At 48.7% G+C, this 17,514-nt stretch overlaps 5 protein-coding genes across 5 annotated transcripts; 2 read left to right on the forward strand and 3 right to left on the reverse strand.

Moving 5' to 3' along the window:
- Positions 1–717: 717 nt before the first annotated feature.
- On the forward strand, positions 718–2,255 carry EDB91DRAFT_786816 (coproporphyrinogen III oxidase). The gene is made up of 2 exons (XM_041328403.1): positions 718–2,150; positions 2,234–2,255. Exon 1 carries the CDS (start codon positions 874–876, stop codon positions 1,936–1,938), a length of 1,065 nt encoding a protein of 354 aa, XP_041173023.1. The 5' UTR covers positions 718–873; the 3' UTR covers positions 1,939–2,150; positions 2,234–2,255.
- A 4,264-nt stretch (positions 2,256–6,519) lies between these two features.
- Positions 6,520–7,604, reverse strand: EDB91DRAFT_786826 (uncharacterized protein). Its single transcript, XM_041328404.1, has 3 exons — positions 7,348–7,604; positions 7,161–7,298; positions 6,520–7,109 (listed from the first exon to the last, which is right to left on the reverse strand). The coding sequence occupies exons 1-3, from the start codon at positions 7,387–7,389 to the stop codon at positions 6,600–6,602; spliced, it is 690 nt and encodes a 229-aa protein (XP_041173024.1). The 5' UTR covers positions 7,390–7,604; the 3' UTR covers positions 6,520–6,599.
- A 489-nt stretch (positions 7,605–8,093) lies between these two features.
- On the forward strand, positions 8,094–10,049 carry EDB91DRAFT_1157328 (CoA-dependent acyltransferase). Its single transcript, XM_041319665.1, has 3 exons — positions 8,094–8,271; positions 8,328–8,969; positions 9,018–10,049. Exons 1-3 carry the CDS (start codon positions 8,117–8,119, stop codon positions 9,760–9,762), a joined length of 1,542 nt encoding a protein of 513 aa, XP_041173025.1. The 5' UTR covers positions 8,094–8,116; the 3' UTR covers positions 9,763–10,049.
- Positions 10,050–10,805: 756 nt separating this feature from the next.
- Positions 10,806–12,113, reverse strand: EDB91DRAFT_786947 (uncharacterized protein). The gene is made up of 3 exons (XM_041328406.1): positions 11,984–12,113; positions 11,146–11,933; positions 10,806–11,086 (listed from the first exon to the last, which is right to left on the reverse strand). The coding sequence occupies exons 2-3, from the start codon at positions 11,919–11,921 to the stop codon at positions 10,909–10,911; spliced, it is 954 nt and encodes a 317-aa protein (XP_041173026.1). The 5' UTR covers positions 11,922–11,933; positions 11,984–12,113; the 3' UTR covers positions 10,806–10,908.
- Positions 12,114–14,869: 2,756 nt separating this feature from the next.
- Positions 14,870–16,857, reverse strand: EDB91DRAFT_1059496 (major facilitator superfamily domain-containing protein; the record flags this gene model as incomplete). Its single annotated transcript, XM_041314252.1, has 9 exons — positions 14,870–15,215; positions 15,264–15,482; positions 15,544–15,693; positions 15,746–15,896; positions 15,948–16,151; positions 16,208–16,321; positions 16,375–16,482; positions 16,532–16,562; positions 16,612–16,857. 9 exons carry the CDS (start codon positions 16,855–16,857, stop codon positions 14,870–14,872), a joined length of 1,569 nt encoding a protein of 522 aa, XP_041173027.1.
- Positions 16,858–17,514: the final 657 nt, after the last annotated feature.

The raw sequence follows: 17,514 nt of genomic DNA on the forward strand, positions 1-17,514 counted from the left end.
CTGTATGGAGTAAGTCCGTTCACTCTATAGCTTGTATTATAAGGATGTCCCAGGCACCAAGGAGGCTGGCTAAATCGAGCGTCAATGTCATGATGATCAAAAAGCACATCGCTAGTGGGAAGAATATTGGGGACGTACAATTATGCGAGGCATGGCTGTGAGGAGCTGTGAGGGCAATCAACCCAAAACTGACATTTGTATGCTTTCTGGGATCGCACAAGGAGCTTTTATGGAGGAGCGGAGCCCGCTCAACCGGCGGAAGTGGTTTCACACCATCTGAGTCGTCGCATAGCATCGCCAGCTGCAGCCTGTAAACTATGGTATTATTGGAAACCTCGCTGAAGGAAAGTATGAGCAGAAACCAATGCAAGAACAAAAGACATACCTGGCCACGATTCAGTCGTGCTTGTTGGAGCTATGTAGATAAAAAGATCGTGTGAAGAAAGGAATTGATGAATAGTTGCCACGAAGCAAATCTTGTGTGATCATCGTCATCATGATTAATAGAGACTACGGAGGTTGGGAGGACGCCAAGCCGACTCAAGTCACTTAACAAGTCCCCGCCGTTCTACCTCGTCCTCGTTCTACTAATAAGTATCATTGTTCTCCGGTACGGTGATAATCGAGCTCTCACATCGTCTGGCCAGTAATTACTTACTTCGAATGGGTTCAGAAATTTAGCAAATATGTGGGAGATGATTGGATCATCTGATGATTCTGATCTGAAGATTGTGGTAGTGACAATGTCGACTCGGAGATCTCCAATCATCATCATCTGATCAGCGCACTGGTCTCATGCATGAACTATGAAGCCGCGTTACGACTCGGGCCCATTCAATTATCTATATCAAGGAAGGATACAGGGCACATCTTATGCTCGGGCCATCAAGAAATATGTCAAATTCCGAGTTGTCGCCCACCCCCACTACGATGCGGCAGTGCGTGATCGACTACATTACCCAACTCCAAAACGACATCGTCAGTGCTCTCGAAGATGCCTCAGTCCCCCCGTGTCGGTTCAAACGCGATACCTGGTCACGTTCACAAGGAGGTGGTGGCATCTCCTGCACATTTGCCTCTTCCGCAGATGATGCCACCTACGAGAAAGCCGGAGTCAATATCTCCATGATCCATGGGACTCTGCCCCCTGCTGCGATCAAACAAATGAGCAGCGAACATTCATCCCTGGATGTCAATACTATGACTGCGCTTCCCTTCTTTGCAGGCGGCATTAGCTTAATCGTGCATCCGTGCAACCCAAATGCACCAAGTGCGCATGCGAACTACAGGTACTTTGAGGTGATGGATTCCACAGAGGAAGACGCAAAAGTCGTTGGGTGGTGGTTTGGTGGCATCACAGATCTCACGCCATCATACCTGTTCGAGGAGGACGCGAAGGAATTCCATGAGACGCTGAAGGCCGTTTGCGACGCCTATGGGACAGCCCTGTATCCCAAGTTCAAGCAGTCTTGCGACGATCATTTCTTCATTCCCCATCGCAAGGAGTATCGTGGTATTGGAGGAATTAGGTTCGACGATCTTAACGACGAGATGAACGCTATCTTAGGCTCTGTAGATGATGAAGCCCGTCCCCGCACAGCAGATGACATCTTCGCCTTCGTTCGTTCTCTCGGAGATGCATTCACCCCCTCCTATATGGGTATTCTCAATCGCCGGAAGAGCATGCCTTCTGATGAGCGCATGCGCCGTTGGCAGCTCCTTCGACGCGGGCGGTATGTTGAATTCAACCTCGTTTGCGAGAGGGGGATTAAATTTGGATTGGCTGCACCCGGCGTTAATGTGGAGAATGTGTTGATGGGAATGCCGGAAACAGCAAGATGGGAGTATATGTCAGAGATGTTTGAGGAGAGTGATTCGGCTGAAGGAAAGGTGATGGAGGTTCTCAAGTGCCCGAAGACTTGGGTCCGGGAGTGTTAGATCGATCTTACTGTATGCCTCGGTGCACGGATACTCAATAGTTTACCTGTTACAGCTTGAAAATTTTGATCGTAGTCTACCCTTCACTAACAGCTCCTGGCAGACTGACAACGGGTAAGCTCCATTCAGATAGTTCATATTCAACGTCATATTCGGAGATGCGTATCCTATCACACAGGAGGGGCGACAGAGTTTATAATATGCTGCAACCTGTAAGTAGTCAAGACTGTCGTCGCTTAACCGTTACGCCAAAAGGCAGTGATAATGAAAGCTCACGCTTCATTGTCTTGGACAGTATTTATGCTGATGATGGGAACACAGGTAAGCCAACGGGCTTACACAACCGTCATTTCAAGCGCTCGTATTCGTCATCTAACCCACAGCAAATACTTAAACCAAATCTAACAGAAGAGATTCATCTCAAATCTCGATGTAAGTCCTGTGGTACTGTGCACAGATTGCACCCCTACATCGTGCTTAGCTTTCAGCCATTGGTCGATAACTTACGAGATATCGTTATATTAATGTGGTACTATGCATGACAAGAATTTTAATGGCTGACGTTCTGCGAGGATGCATCGATTTGATCAGCACAACAGGAAACCCGAGATGAGAGACTGTGGCTCTGCGATGGAAACGCTTGGATACGGTGTGAAAATTGTTCCTTGTAGGCGCGCAGGTTCATCAATACCAACCGGACACTCCTGCCCGTGCGATAATCGGACTGCTGCTTTATGATCAGTGGGGCCCCGACGCGGTTCGTACTATCCCTTCCGGTGCAATCGGCACCCCACAGAAGTCGGCAGGTCACACATTTTGGCGGGAAAATGTGACACTTTTGTTTCAATTGGTCACATGCAGTCACACAAAACCCTGCGAAAAAGCGTGACCGCCGACTTCTCACATCGGGGTTATCGACATTTGGGAGAAGGTTTTAATGTTGGTTTTTGGGCAAAACTTCAAGCTTTAAGTTTCATCCATGGCGTACAACATTTAAACCTGCCCTAAATGTTGATAACCCCGATGTGTCTGCGGGGTGCCGATTGCACCGGAAGGGATAGGTACTTAAGTGCTTAAGTGCTTAAGCTTTATGTAAGAGTACGTAAATATCTCGTTCAGAAGTCTTCCCTTGACTTTGCAGACTCCTTTTGGAAGTTTGCGGCGTCGTGGTTTACTAGTTTTCGTTGGCGGGCAGGATCCCATTATGCCGCCCCCAACCGTATAAAAACGTTTTCAAATGTACGAACAGAGGATGAGCATTTCACTTCGAATTTTGAAATCCCCCAGCTCTCAGAGCAATATCCAGACTTTGTCTGACCACATTCTCCTTAATCAACGTTATCCCCTCTGGTATGTCGAGCACACCTCTCCAAAGAACAAGAATATCATTGCTGACCCGCAGAACAGCCTACATTCGATCATTCTCAGAAGTGCATCTAATAGCTTCTGTCCCCCAACGATCAACCGTCTTATACATGCCTCCCTATATAATTCCCGTGCATCCAGAAACCTTTTTTCGAGTCGAACAAAGCGGGCAACCAGTTGTCGTGTATGAGTGCAAATTACAGGGGGACATCTGCGGCATGTCTGTGGAAGGAACGCCCGGTGCAATGTCTGCCCATATGAAATGGCACGGCATCACTGGTCCAGAAAGTGCCAGTGAACGTTGCTCGTGGGGCGACTGTTCCAAAACAATCAAGAAGGGAAGCATGCCGAGGCACATCCTTACTCACCTTGGAGTAAAAGTGCGCTGCTCAGTGTGCCGAGTCGTGAAGTGCCGTCATTATCTTGTCCATGCACATATCCGATCCTCGGAATTGTGCCAATTGGCGTCCGCTGAGATAGTTCACGGACGCGAAGGACGTCTCCTTGTCCCCACGAGCTGGGCCGCTGCACATCAGGTCTAGTCATCATTATATCTGCCGCGCCTACCGAATTCGTTAATTTACGTTAGAGATGTAGGCTTGAAGACTACATAGTAGCGAACATTTTATGCTTACGAATCGGGGTGGAGTTGGGATCGGGATTGAGGATTGAGGATTGAGGATTAGCTGCCACACGGTTAATTCCATGGTTGTAGAACACTTGATGTCATATTCTTACTTTGTTTCAATGCATCGCCCATCCGGCAAGAGAACCGGATAGGGCACAATTGCTGTAAGTGGCGGTTGCCATTTTCCAGTAGAATTCAATCCCCGGAGATCTGAAACAAAACGCTCCTTGCAATAGTGTTCTTGACGAAGGATTCTAAATCATAAACCACATAAATTTCCAATCTTGTAAATTTGCTGTGTTACTTGCAAGAGATCTGTACTCACGTAAGTATACAGCAAGAATGATTGTATTCGTGCTCGCTGTGTCCGGGCTTATTATTCAGCGGAGGAGCACTAGGTCCTCGTCAAAAAGTTTTCCAGCGTAATGAATTCGAGAGATAAGGTAACGTAAAGTGTTTGCGGGTGTATCTTCGCCCTTGGCATTGAACAACGCAACTACGACCGAAGGGATTCGCGAGATGGAGCGACTTGCTGCGAGGATATAATGTTTGTAGACAAACAAGCTGCCAATGATACTCAGCACGAGCACGACAACCCTCCAACAAGTTGTTGAGTTATGAGAGGCGGGCGGGTGGGTATGAGGCCGAAAGCACAAGGAACAGAAGGAAACGTGCGGTGCAACACGTATAAAGTCGAGCGCGATGCGAGTCTCAAACTCTGGCTAGCTCTGCTCAAGCTTGGATAAGGGTATTTTTATCTTCTCGTCTCCTTCGGAGTCATCATATTCGGAAAGCGTCGAAAGCACATTGGATGGAATTATATGCCCAGGAGACGAGGGAGGAGCATCAAGAGATTCCAGATTCCTGTCATCCCAAGAAAATGCAGGTAATACGTATGGTAGGACCTGAAAACCCGGCAGCGGACCGTCCCAGCTGCTAGGGATTATCGAGCTACAGGACAATGATGCAGACAACCTGAAAGTGGAAGGGAGCAGCGCCATATCTATCTGACGAAGCAGCTCCTTTCCCTCTTGTTCACGGTGTAGCGGGGCGTGCCGGCGGGACGTTCCATAGGATCGATCAGCTGGATTAGGCAGGGCGGAGGATAGACCAGCAGATAGGAGGCAGCGAGGTAGAGAGAGGTGCCAGAGGCTCGGCAGTGCTCGGGGTCATGACTATAATCACATATGTAGAACACGCGTAACAACAACAACAACAGACAGCAGACTCGGTTCTCCTTCCTCTCGTGAAGGGCAGAGCTGGCCGGTCCAACGGATAGAAAACTCGGGAAGGGGGATGGACTTTGGAAGCTGGAACAATGCTCGCGCATCTCGAAATACTGAATACCGCGCCTTCGATGTGCTTGAACTGAGATATCTGTTTTATTGAAGCATCGAATAAACAAATAAAAACAGGGCTGACCTTGTCCTCGAGTTGCAGCAATTTATTTGTATATGTTGTTCCGACCGGCCCCTCTGCTTTTTCCGCGCAATATACAATATCACTGTATCGCGGACTTGATTTACGTCGTTTCCAAAAACTGGTTAAAACTGCAAAGACCTATTGCTCGTTAAAAATGTTTTCAATGATGCAGGATGATGAACACGCACTTCCATCATTGTATCCCCTTTGAAAAAGCCTGCCGAGTTCACCCTTCGGGCTTAGATACGTTAGGTTCTGGATTGAGATCGGGGGAAAAGTTTAGTGAGCTGACTGTCCGAGAGCAGTACGCGATAGTGATAGTCGTTATACAGGTCAGTGGAAAGATTTGTATCCAATTTGCAGGGTATGTGTCGTTGGATAATTACGGACGTGAGACTCTGAGTCTTACGTCTGTTCCTGAGGAGCGGAGCGCATCAAGAATCAGAAGCCACGCATCCGAGTATCCTCTGACCACAAGGACGTCATTTTGTTGCAGATTTGTACATGATTCAAGATAGCGAATAGGTGATCTGGTACCGTAACGCACGTTCGTCCATCAAGCGCCATAGTCAACTAATTTAAGGACGTATCATTCGCTGCGTGTGACAGTGCCGTAGGCCACGGGAATGAAGTCTCCCCGCTTTCACATCGAGGACGAGACCAATGGAGACGAGTACCCTTCATATCTCGACGCAGCCTCCAGCGGTCCCAGTTCGAACTTGGAAATAAGACGTATAAGCAACTTGGATTATTACAGCCAATGATAACGATAAAACCTTGTAGTCCATGGAGATGCAGGGCAGGGCAGCCGAAGTAACTGCGCGAATCCAACTACATGCTGTACAAAAGTACAACGTTGCGTGGGATGCGGGCGTAAATGAGAAGTGAATTCGGGCAAATACGAGGTATATTTTGTATTATTAGTCGATTGGTGTGCGAATTAGGACGCCGCGAAATGAGTTCGATGCGAGTGTTGTCACAGATCGGAACCAATTGTGCACGCGGTCAGATTGTGGCCAACAGTTCGCAGCTCCGCGAACGGAATTCCAGATCGCGACGTCCCGGCGCCGTGATGTATGAAGGGTGAGACCTAAGAATATGTCGCAGATTATGACGACGACTTGGAGGTTCTGGGATGCACAGAAATACAAAATATAGTTCCAAAAGGAAGAGAGACACAGAATATAGAGGTCCAATGCGCAACGGGACAACGAGTTAAAGAGGCCCAGACCCCTTCCAACACATGCTAGGTCTGTGTATCGCCTGATGGCGAAGTGAACACTTGGTCATCGGGCTCCGAGTCATCAGAGTACTCGGAGAGCAACGACAGTGCTGTATCTCGGCGGGTACGAGTGAGAACGGAATGTTCTATTGGTTTATCTTCCTCGGCTCGTGGTAAATCATTTTTACCCTCCCAGCTGAGACGTACTGACGAGCTGTAAGTCGACGGCACTGACGAAAGACGATTCGATGCAGCAGACGATGTGTAATTCGATGCGGAAGAAGCAGCAGGGCTGTAAGTCGACGGCACTGATGAAAGACGATTCGATGCAGCAGAGGATGTGTAATTTGATGCGGAAGAAGCAGCAGGGCTCGACGGTATAACAGAGGACAACTCCCACTCCAATTTTCGACGCTGCTCGTTTTCTTGTTGACGGACGATGGACATGGGGATGGGGATGTGCTCAGACTTTCGAAGTTGGAATAAAGCTCGAGCGTCTCTCCAGGCTGGATGTAATGCCTCTATGTCCTTGAACTAACAGTCGTCTCAACGCCAGTCAACACGCCGAGAAAAAGCCAGACACACCTTCCGCTCCAATTTTTCTAATTTCTCGTGTATATGTTGTTCAGAGCGACCCTTGTTCCTTTTGGCAACAATGTACATTATCACTGCATCTCGGACAGTGTTGACATCATTCCCTGAGCTAGCGATAATTGCAATGATCTTCCAACCATGAGAGTGGTTTCATTTGCATATGCCTATAGAAACTCACTTCCATGCTTGTATCTCCCTTAAAAAAGCCACTTGGGGTCATGTTTCGAGGACGTCTCTGCGGTTCGGTTGGGAATGATGTAGGTGGGGAACAAGTGAAGCATAGACCTGTGCATCCAAGGTTATAAGCGCTAATGAAATGCCAATTCTAGACTAGGTCCAGAGGCTGTTCCTGACTCAGTCAATACTGGACGGATGCGCATATTTCTTCCTCAGGGCGGCAAGACACACCTCCGTCCGTAAATCACGAGTTTCGGGTCACGTCACAGCAAAGGTACAGCATGCTCACAGCATCCCACCCACGTTCCTTGAGGGTGAGAGGGCAAAGATGGATAAGCGCTCTTCGCGTGAAGGTTTGTTGTTTGACTGCGCCGCAGCGATCCCAAATGGACAGCCGAATCCAATGATTTTTGTAACAAGCGCCCGAAATGGTTATGTCGAAACGAGAGTTAAGGAGATATCAGGGTTGTCGGGTTAACGCAAAAAACGGGCTAGAAATAACGCACAGAGCAGATCGATAAGCCGCCACTGGTGGCAAGTGTGTATATAGTATGGTAGAGTGAAACGCAGAACGTACACAATAACATGTTGTCTACTGTTCTCTGTGTAACTGCTGATGCTGGCGCAGCACGGGAAGGCTACACACTTGCTGTTCAGAACGGTAGGAAGCAAATTGACATATGTCTTCTGTGCTTACGTAACGAAATAGAAGATACATTTAGCCCGATCGGATCTAGCAGTTGTTCATCTTCCCCGCACCGCACAGCGCCATGCTCACCCGCCCTCTCCGTCGCCTCCTAACCCGTCCGACTGTCGTTTCACACTTTCACAGCTTTCAACCATGTTGGTCCTCAAGAAGAGTTCTACAAAAGTTCAAGCTTGCTGACATTGGCGAGGGCATCACAGAGTGCGAGGTCATCAAATGGTGCGTCGGCCGGACCTTGCAAATATCGTTTCCCCCCCACCAAATTCATAACCTAGGAATGTGAAGGAACTTGGCACCGTCCAAAGCTTTGACCCATTGTGCGAGGTTCAGAGCGATAAAGCCAGCGTCGAAATCACGAGCCCATTCGATGGTGTAGTGAAAGAGATTCTGGTGAAGGAAGGTGAAGTCGCAAAGGTCGGCGAAGGGCTCTGTGTCATCGAGGTTGACGAGGAATCACTTGATAGTCCCAGCGAGGAGCAGATAGATCCTGAATCGTCGTCTGAGCCAGTGCCGTCGCAAATAATTACAGACTTCAAGTCTGTGGAAGATGCTACCTCTCAGGCCAAACAGTTCCGCGAGGAGCCATCTGCACCAAGACGGTTGCACCCCATGGACCCGAATTACTCAATTCCTTCCGTTTCTAATGTAAACTCCGAGAACGTCCTCGCAAAGCCCTCAGTCCGTCATTATGCTCGCCAGTCCAAGGTTGACCTTGCACTTCTCCCCCCAGGTAGTGGACGTGACGGACGCATCGAGAAGAAGGATATCGATGCATTTCTATCTCAGCAAGTATCTTCTGTTTCAGTAGACTCTGGTTCGCTTCTACAAGCCCAACAAGACGTGATCGTAGAGCTCGGTCGGACGCGTTACGGCATGTGGAAAGCTATGACCCAGAGCCTCGAGGTTCCACACTTCGGGTATGATTTCCTTTCAATCACCATTCGTTGTCGCTTATTCTTTGTCAGCTACTCGACTTCCCTCGACCTCACGTCTCTTCATTCCCTCCTCCCAACCCTCAATGCACATATACCCGGACACTTTAATCCCTCTGGGTCACCCCCACTTGCAGTTAACCCATCCGCTCTACACCCAGCACCATCTCCTCCTCCAGTACCAGAAAGCGCCCAATTCACCCGTCTCACATACCTCCCCATTCTCTTAAAGACGCTTGCAAAAGCCATGATGGAATGGCCGATACTCCGTTCCTCCATCACGCCAGGCAGCATAGATGGAGGAGGCAAACCCACCCTTACGATCCGTCCGCACGCAGACATCGCTATCGCTCTGAGCACCCCGACAGGCTTATACACACCTGTCATACCCCACGCAGATACGCACAGCATCTACAGCCTTTCTTCTCAACTCAAGCACATTTCTTTCCTCGGTCGTCAGGTACCATGCGCACTCACGATGAACGAGATGCCGAAACGCGGTGCGACAGTCACAGTGTCTAATATAGGTGCCATCGGCGACGGGGAGTACGCGCACCCTGTTTTAGTGCCTGGAGGTGGTGTCGCCATCGTCGCCATAGGGAGAGCAAGATGGGTATGGGACGTCAGCAAGAGCGAGCATGGCGAGAGGCGGCTCAAGGTTGGCATAAGCTGGAGTGGGGATCATCGTGTGATGGAAGGTGCAGAGTTGGCTGCGTTCGTGGAGTCCTGGAGGGCGTATGTGGAGGCACCTGAACGACTTATTGGAGAAGGAATTTGAGCCGAGCACAAATGACTGTCAGAGGTCGGATGAGAAGCGCACATAAGCTGTAAATTGGTTGACTTGAACCGACGCTTACACTATCGCTTTGCCATTATGATATGGAGCACGCATATTGGTATCATAATTCCTTACATCGTTGTGATTACAGGAATTCATTCTCGGGTCGGCACAATGGATCGTTTAACCTCCATGTCATCTCCGTAATGAAAAAATTGTTTGAAGATAACTTATCGTCACAGCGAATCCAGATTCCACATAGTAATACTTATGCGGACCCGCGTCTGATCCACAATGACTTCACCTATCTATGGTCAAATGAAACGAGCGTGTATTACATATATATGACATACGTTACAGGGATCCGATAAATCAGCTCTACAGTATGAATATACTAACATGCAACTTGAACCTTGACCGATATGAGGCGATGCGTGCATATAGTACTGCTATACTATACAGGGACGAGGGGGAATGAACATGGGTGCTACATAAAAAGACGGGAGAATGGGCGTTACGTCGTGGGTGATAAGGGGGGGAGCATGCAGTGAAGGGAAGGGAAGAACGAGTGACTGATGAGAGAGCAGTGCGTAAAAATGAATGATGTCATGCGGCGGTTTCGCTTGCCAAGCCTCTAATAAGAAGAAACATTCTCTGAGATTGCAACCTCGATGCCAGCGGTCCGCAACACCTGAATGAGCTGGTGCGTTGTGCCATCGCTGTCGGCAACATCCGCTACTACGATGGCGCGCATCGAAGGAGATTTGGAGTCGCGGACGGTACGGAGTGGGAGGCAAGCCGATAACGTGGCGATCGTCGATGCGTCTGCGTCTTTGAATTTCAACTCGCGAAGACTGGGGCAGAGCGATGCGGTGATCAGGTCTAGAGCGATTTCTTGCACCGGCAGGTTCGCTTTGTCTAGACCAGATAGTATGAGATGATCAAGAGTCGTGGTTTCCTGCAGAAAGCAGCGCAAAGAAGCATCACATGATGTAAGGCCATGGAGCTCCAAAGAACTCAGCAAAGATAAGGGATATGGACCGCATGTTGAGCATGGGAATGAATGAGACGAGGTTGTACAAGACCCGTGGTGAGCTGCCGTGAGGTATTCCAGAAGACGAGATGCATCGCATGGGTGGGACGGATCTAGTGAGGAGGAAATATCCTCCAGCGAAAGCGTTCTGAGGGCAGTGAAGTGAAAGAGCGACAGAAGATCGATAGCATAATCGACGTCGATAAATCCAAATGCGAAGTGTCGCAAATGAGGAAGGTGGAGAGTGCGCTGCTTGGCCAGCGACGTCTACGTCTATCTGAGGACCCCAGCCTAGGATGCTCAATCGCTCGAGTTCGGGACATGCAGATATGATGTCACAAAACTCGTGCAATGTCGGCATCACCTCGCTCGCGTGATACTTGAGTTCGAGTTCCAACAGACCAGACAATCCTGAATTTGTCCAGTTCACGTGCACACCGGCAAGGGAAACCCGACGAAGGCTGTGAAACGCAGAACCTCCCCCAAACCAGGACACAGGTTGCCTCATCGCAGAAGGGCGGAAGAGCTCGCCCTTTGCAGCAAAGAAGGCGTTACAGCGGGAAAGAATGACATCTTGTAGCATAGGAGCTGATTTTATGCGGGATGTATAGGAGAGGAAGGTAAAAATAGGAGCCCAGGTATCTGTGAGAAGTTCGACCTTCTGCCACCTGTGGACATGGGGTAAGATAAGTCGCATAACATTTTCCATATTTTTCCAGCCGAAGCAGTGGGATGCTTCGTCCCAATTCCATGCTAGATCACGGAAATCCATGTATAGATGCAACGGGCGGGAACGGGAACGCACAAGCCAGTCGATAGTACGAAAGAGTTGATTGCGACGAGTAGGAAAGGTGAGAACGATGACGGTCCATAGTGATGCGGTTGAAAGAGAGACGTTTCGCCAGTGTTGGCAGACATGAGAGATTGTAGTAGCCTGAAATATAGCGTCATAACAGTCATGAAAATCGTGCGTTGCGACATGAAAGATAGCGGACAGCAGTTCATCTGGAATTGCTGCGATCGTTGATGTAGACGTGGTTCCGTGTAGATGGCGTGCTGCGTTCAACTTGTGAACGTTGACGAGAGAACAACTTGACACCCTGTTTGACGTTACTAAGGAAGGCATCTGAATCAAAGTCTGTGATCAGCAGTAGGTTGACGTGCATGATACATGAATGTTATACTGACCTTGAGGGTGTCGAGAAGGAAACGGTTCAACAGTTGACGGCAGTTGGAACTGTTTAGACGTGGGGGGAGGGCATCTGAGTTTCGTTTATTAAAAGGTTCAGCGCTTCCTAATCATTCCAATTTCTCGCGATTGGCGTAATATCTAAAATTTGACAAATAGGATGAGCGGTGCGTGAATATGGCAAGTGCGTACCAAACGATCGCGGGGATAGGCAGCGTGTAAGACATGTGCCTCTGCTTCTCTCATTTGAGAGGAAGGCACGAGAGGGTTTATGGGCGTCTGTGATATATGTGGCAGTAGGTCCTTGGTCTCACACGCCTGCAGCTGGCGTCAGCCTCGACGGTTGTCTCACGCACATGTCGCCGCCCTATTTGGCACAAGGTCCGCCTCGAGGCAGCAACTGTCAGGGCTTTTGGCTGGCGATCACGTCGCAGCCGATAAGTTCGAATAGTTTCAAACTCCGAGAGCAAGGAAGTAACCCCTACGTTTCGGAATCGAACGACGAAACCGTCGTATACTCGCAACATGCAATTGTTTGCGAACAAGTATTCTATGTTCAACAAGAGCTCCGACGACGATGGACTAATAATATGAGCTAATGCTCCATGAAACATGCGTAAAACGGCCGGCATCTAGTTTGTGGGTGACTGTTTTCCATCAAAAACGTACATGGGCGCGCTACTCGACAGGCGATGCCTCGTTGTAGGGAACCGGAGGAGTTACCCTAGAATTTTTGCGGATGGACCAACGAGATCCCCAATGATGCTGGCCCAGCAGCATGAGCCATTGTTCCATGAAGCACATCAAAATCGTGATAGTTACGGGCGACTGACCCCCACCAAAAGCATGAAATCACGGCGCGTGCACAGGTAATGCCTCGTGCAGGCAACCGGAATTACCACCCTCAGGGGACTGTTTCTGCATCGATTGCGGAAAAGAAATGAATGTTTGCGTACAGGATATAATCAGACGGGCGCCCGTTGCACTATTAATGGTGATTCGGGACCAGCAAAGCGGTTGTTCGGAACGATTGACTGAGATAGGTGAGTAAAGAGAAAGAAGAGCACGAACGAATATACAATGTCTGTGGGAGACATGCATATTTCCCTATGGATCACTATCCTCGTGACTGTTAAGTACCACCCGGATGCGTATTAATGGCTGAGGTGATCACGGGGCCAGAGATGCTTCTCACCAATGTCCACCGACACCGGCGACGTGCTGGATGTATTGAAGGACGCTGAGGGAAGGGAAAATTTAGTAATTCCATTCAATTTTCCCCAGTGACAAGGAGATCGATGATCCGTTGTAGAGGCCAACACCCACGCTGCCAGTGGCCTCGGGGACATCCTGAATCCTGATGACGTCCACGTAGATTTTAGGTACACAGGTTATTACACATAAGAACGGGGCGTTGTTAGACCCCTTCTGTGATATCCTTTGTCTTGTCGTTCTGAACATGGGCGCAACAGGAGAAATCGGTGGTGCCGCTTAGATCCACGTTCTAATCGGGTCAGTTTAAAAATTATGTGCATGTGCATGAAGTTCCTATCCGTTATCAGTTACGATGCTGAACCATCAAGGCAAAGGAATCGGACGAAGTGAAGTTCGACGATCTCCTTTGTGCGTCAAAGTGGACATCTACGTCGTCTGCATTCCTCTCGGACCTTTGCCTGGACCTTTCGGCGTAGTGGTATCCTTCATGGGAAGGACTTTACTGAAAAACAACCGTGATCAACGGGTAGAAGACGAAGAACTGTCAAGCATTTTCACCTGCTATGGTTATGTTGGATCCAATATCAATTTGGAAGCTGGATGATATCTTAACGCGCGCTGTCATATGCGCCGTCGTACGTGATGGGTCTGCTCCAGAGCGGTCACGTGTGATGTTGATGTTTTAGTAACGCGTTGTTTTTACGGTACTGCGCCCACAGAACCAAACAAGCTTAAGGACGTTCAGACTGAAACTTAAGGCGATGAGGCCTAAGGGTCGGTTTCTCTAGACTGGTGAGCAGTCCGTGCTATGAGGCAAATCCTTGCCTCATAGACAGAATGGTCGCGATTCTATGGTTTCTCTTGCGCGAGAGCTTGTCACCATAAATCATCTCTCGTCACTTAGGTATGTCTGGCGTCATTCTTTGGACCAATCCGTTGTTCACTGACCTGATTGCTGCTTGCTAGAGATGCCATTTCATCTACCAATACAAGGCATTAACGAGTTTTCACTGCTGAATGATTTCTCAGACGACCGTCAGGCAAGACCATGACGTTCTCGTTATCAAGCAAATCAACTTAGATTCAATAACGACTCGGACACTGACCGCGATTCACGGCTGTTCGTGACGCTTTCTTCTTTGCTACTTTTGCTTGCTTGATCACTCCGAATCTCGACGACTTGTTTTAATACGATCACGAGTGGCCGCATACGACGTTGTTGAAGACCGTTTATTCATATCACGTACGACAGAGACAATTACCTCCTCTTACTATGACCAACCTAACACTACATACTCGGACCCGTTCTCCATCACCCCTCGCAACTCCTGCCCTAGTATTTCCTCTGCAAACGAAGCAAAAAGACGGTCAACGTAGTCTACTTCGATATGTTTTACACCATACACATCAGACGCGAACGGATTAATTGCATGCAATATGCGTGAACTAGTCTGCCGATCTACTCACGGCCAGATGTGCAATGTATGGGAAAAAACTGTATGAAATCTACTATGCTCTAATCGTACCCTAAAAGTCTAATGAAAAATGCATCTACCTTGCAAGTCGTGAAAATAAATAGTCGTGACTCGTGAATAAGTCGTCAACAAAAACGGTCGTCAAAAGAAATAGAAACTACACAAGTAAATCCGCTAGGTCAGCTTTGTCGCTCGCTATACCCTATTGGTCACATCTACATCGTTGAGCTTTTCGTCAAAGTGTGTGCTGTGTTGAGCAGGATGTACGGGGTCGCTGTGTTTTGGTTGGGGTATGTGGTCCGTACTGCGGTCGTAGAAGATTGATACTGAAATGATTTCAAGAGCGACAAGTCCCAAGAGGAACCAGAAGGCCGCGGATCGACCACTGTACTCAAGTGAACCTCCATGGGTGGCTTCCACGGATGTCTCTATTGAGCTGACAGCAGCGAGGCCAATAGCTGATCCGAATTGAAGCGCGCCGTTAAAGATGGCACCAACTGTGCCGGCCATGGATGAAGGTGCAGCTTGAAAAATAGCAATGCTGTGAAGCACTTAAAATGCGTCCATAAAGGCATGATTTAGAACTTACTTCGTATGTGTATAGGCCAGCATAGCCCCTCCGCTTCCTAGAGTCAAAGCTGGGAAGATATATGGCCAGTAATCCTGGGGGTTCCCTCCACCGAGTGCCAGCAATACCGTCGCAACCATGCACAAGGATAGACCAGTGAGAATAATCCATTTCGGACTGAAAATGCGAGAAAGTGGTCCGGTGAAACTTATAATGAGGGCTATGATGCCGATCGGGAGCCTGGTGAGCAAAAAATTACGTATCAATGATGGGCAACATGGAGTGACAGCGAGGCACCTACATGTGTACAGCCGACGATATTACCGACCAGTGAAACACATTTTGCCACAGGGTAGTAAAAATCGTGAACACTGTGCTCCACCAAAAGAATGGCAAGAGTGCGGCGGCGAAAAGAATGGAGAAATTGTGGTAAAACCATGTCCGGGGTGGTCTGGTCTAAGGTGAGCCAATGATTGGTGATTGGAGCATCCCCGATAACGTACATTGCAGCTTTTTCCACCGGCATAAGTGTTTCCCAGTAGAAAAACCCAACCACCATTGAAAGTGAGATAATGAGTGGGACCAACACAATTGCGGATGCCCAACCATCTGTGGAACCGGATGTCACAGCGAAGACGAATAAGATTAAGGCAACTACGACGGCTCGTGAGCGATGCGAAGTAGAGTATGCTGGAACGTTCATACCGGTTAAAATGCTTACGCCGACTAAATCAAGACATTTCCATTTCGCTTCTGTAGGCTCAAGGGTGTCTGTAGTCTCTGCAATTTGTGGCGGTATGATGAAGACACATCCCAGAGCTACCGGCACAGCCACAAAGGTTACAAACCAGAATACCCAATGGTAAGACGCCCATTCAACGAACATTGCACCAATCAAAAGACCGAGAACTGTGTAGGGAAACCATGAAGTCCGTTATGAATGATCGGTTACGTGGGACCCTCACCGTTAGCAACGCAACCACAGCCTCCAAATACGCCTATTGCCCGGGCTTGTTCAAGCGGATCAGGAAATACTTTGACCAAGAGTGTTAAAGCGGAGGGGATTATCATTGAGGAAGCTAAGAAGCGATCTTCGTTCAGCCAAAACCAACACACCAGCGGGAATGCTCACCTATTCCGGTCAATGCTCTGAGAACGATGATCGGAATGGTGGTATCAACGAATCCCGCGCCCAGCGAGATAACAGCAAGACCAGATACTCCTCCAATGAACACAGTTTCTGTGTGCCTGTTAAAATCCCTATCCAACAGGGGCGGCAAAGCACTAACTTGGATTGTATACGTCACTAATACGGCCACTCTAAACAACGCGTTGAAGTGCAGGTCAGATTAACGGGATGAGCACGCACGATAAGTAGGAAGGATGCAAAAGTTAACTGGAATGCGCTGATGATCCAAGTGGATTGACTTTCAGCCATACCCATGGACACTTCCATTGTAGGGATCACAGAGAAGAGAGCTGAGTTATTGAAGGAATCCAGAAACTGAGCAAGACAGAACATAACCAGCAAAATAAGCCTGCGAGTAGAAGAAAGTAGGTTGGGTTCATATTCAACCCGCGTTTCAGCCGGGGAGAGTGGTGGAAGTGGCAACATCGCACCCGAAAGCTGCAGACAAAGTATTGTGGTCTGGCAGTTTAGGAGCGCGCTAGCTGGTGAAGGGGTGGTTTGGAACGATCTCTGTCGAAATGGGAGGATAGGTCAACATTATAAGTGGTGTCTTCAAATACATGACTCATTCCCAATGTCTGTGAAAGATCTCGATTATGTGCAGGGGTTTCAGATATGAGCCATTCTCGAATCACTTGTAGTACTAACAGTGATTCGGGACCGTACACAGGTTATTAAACATAAGAACGGGGCGTAGTTGGACCATATCGGTGATACCCGGTCAAGACGTTGGTGGCGCCACTTTGGTGATCAACCTTCTAAGCGAGTCAGTGTAACAGGTCTTTGGGAATGTAAAAATGGCGTGTGCAATGTCCCTATCAGTTATTAGTGACGACACTGCACCAGAGTCGGCGAGGAAAGCCTCAAACGGATGAAGTTCAATGATCTGGTATGTGCATCAAAGTTGTCATCTACGTCCTCAGAATTTCTGTCGCACCTTTGCCTAGACCTTTCGGCGTCACGGTATTCTTCACGAGAAGCACTTTACTACGGGACGGGTGACCGTGGTCAACGGGCAGAAGACGAAGGTGTTAGATTCCAGTCACGTACCGGCAAGTCCGGGACACCGCAGGACAATTCCAA

This window comes from Suillus paluster (genome assembly GCF_016628075.1).
Source record: "Suillus paluster strain FC165 chromosome Unknown EDB91scaffold_71, whole genome shotgun sequence".
NCBI lineage: Eukaryota > Fungi > Basidiomycota > Agaricomycetes > Boletales > Suillaceae > Suillus > Suillus paluster.

What these genes read in the sequence shown, in the direction of transcription:
- EDB91DRAFT_786816 (XM_041328403.1), top strand. Translation starts at nt 874, where the DNA reads ATGCTCGGGCCATCAAGAAATATGTCAAATTCCGAGTTGTCGCCCACC.
- EDB91DRAFT_786826 (XM_041328404.1), bottom strand. Translation starts at nt 7,389, where the DNA reads ATGACCCCAAGTGGCTTTTTTAAGGGAGATACAAGCATGGAA. An exon ending in AGGGAGATACAAGCATGGAA is followed by an intron (nt 7,299 to 7,347) that starts GTGAGTTTCTAT and finishes CATGGTTGGAAG; the next exon opens with ATCATTGCAATTATCGCTAG. An exon ending in TAGAAAAATTGGAGCGGAAG is followed by an intron (nt 7,110 to 7,160) that starts GTGTGTCTGGCT and finishes GACGACTGTTAG; the next exon opens with TTCAAGGACATAGAGGCATT.
- EDB91DRAFT_1157328 (XM_041319665.1), top strand. Translation starts at nt 8,117, where the DNA reads ATGCTCACCCGCCCTCTCCGTCGCCTCCTAACCCGTCCGACTGTCGTT. An exon ending in GAGTGCGAGGTCATCAAATG is followed by an intron (nt 8,272 to 8,327) that starts GTGCGTCGGCCG and finishes TTCATAACCTAG; the next exon opens with GAATGTGAAGGAACTTGGCA. An exon ending in CTCGAGGTTCCACACTTCGG is followed by an intron (nt 8,970 to 9,017) that starts GTATGATTTCCT and finishes ATTCTTTGTCAG; the next exon opens with CTACTCGACTTCCCTCGACC.
- EDB91DRAFT_786947 (XM_041328406.1), bottom strand. Translation starts at nt 11,921, where the DNA reads ATGCCTTCCTTAGTAACGTCAAACAGGGTGTCAAGTTGTTCTCTCGTC. An exon ending in AGCGAGGTGATGCCGACATT is followed by an intron (nt 11,087 to 11,145) that starts GCACGAGTTTTG and finishes TGAGCATCCTAG; the next exon opens with GCTGGGGTCCTCAGATAGAC.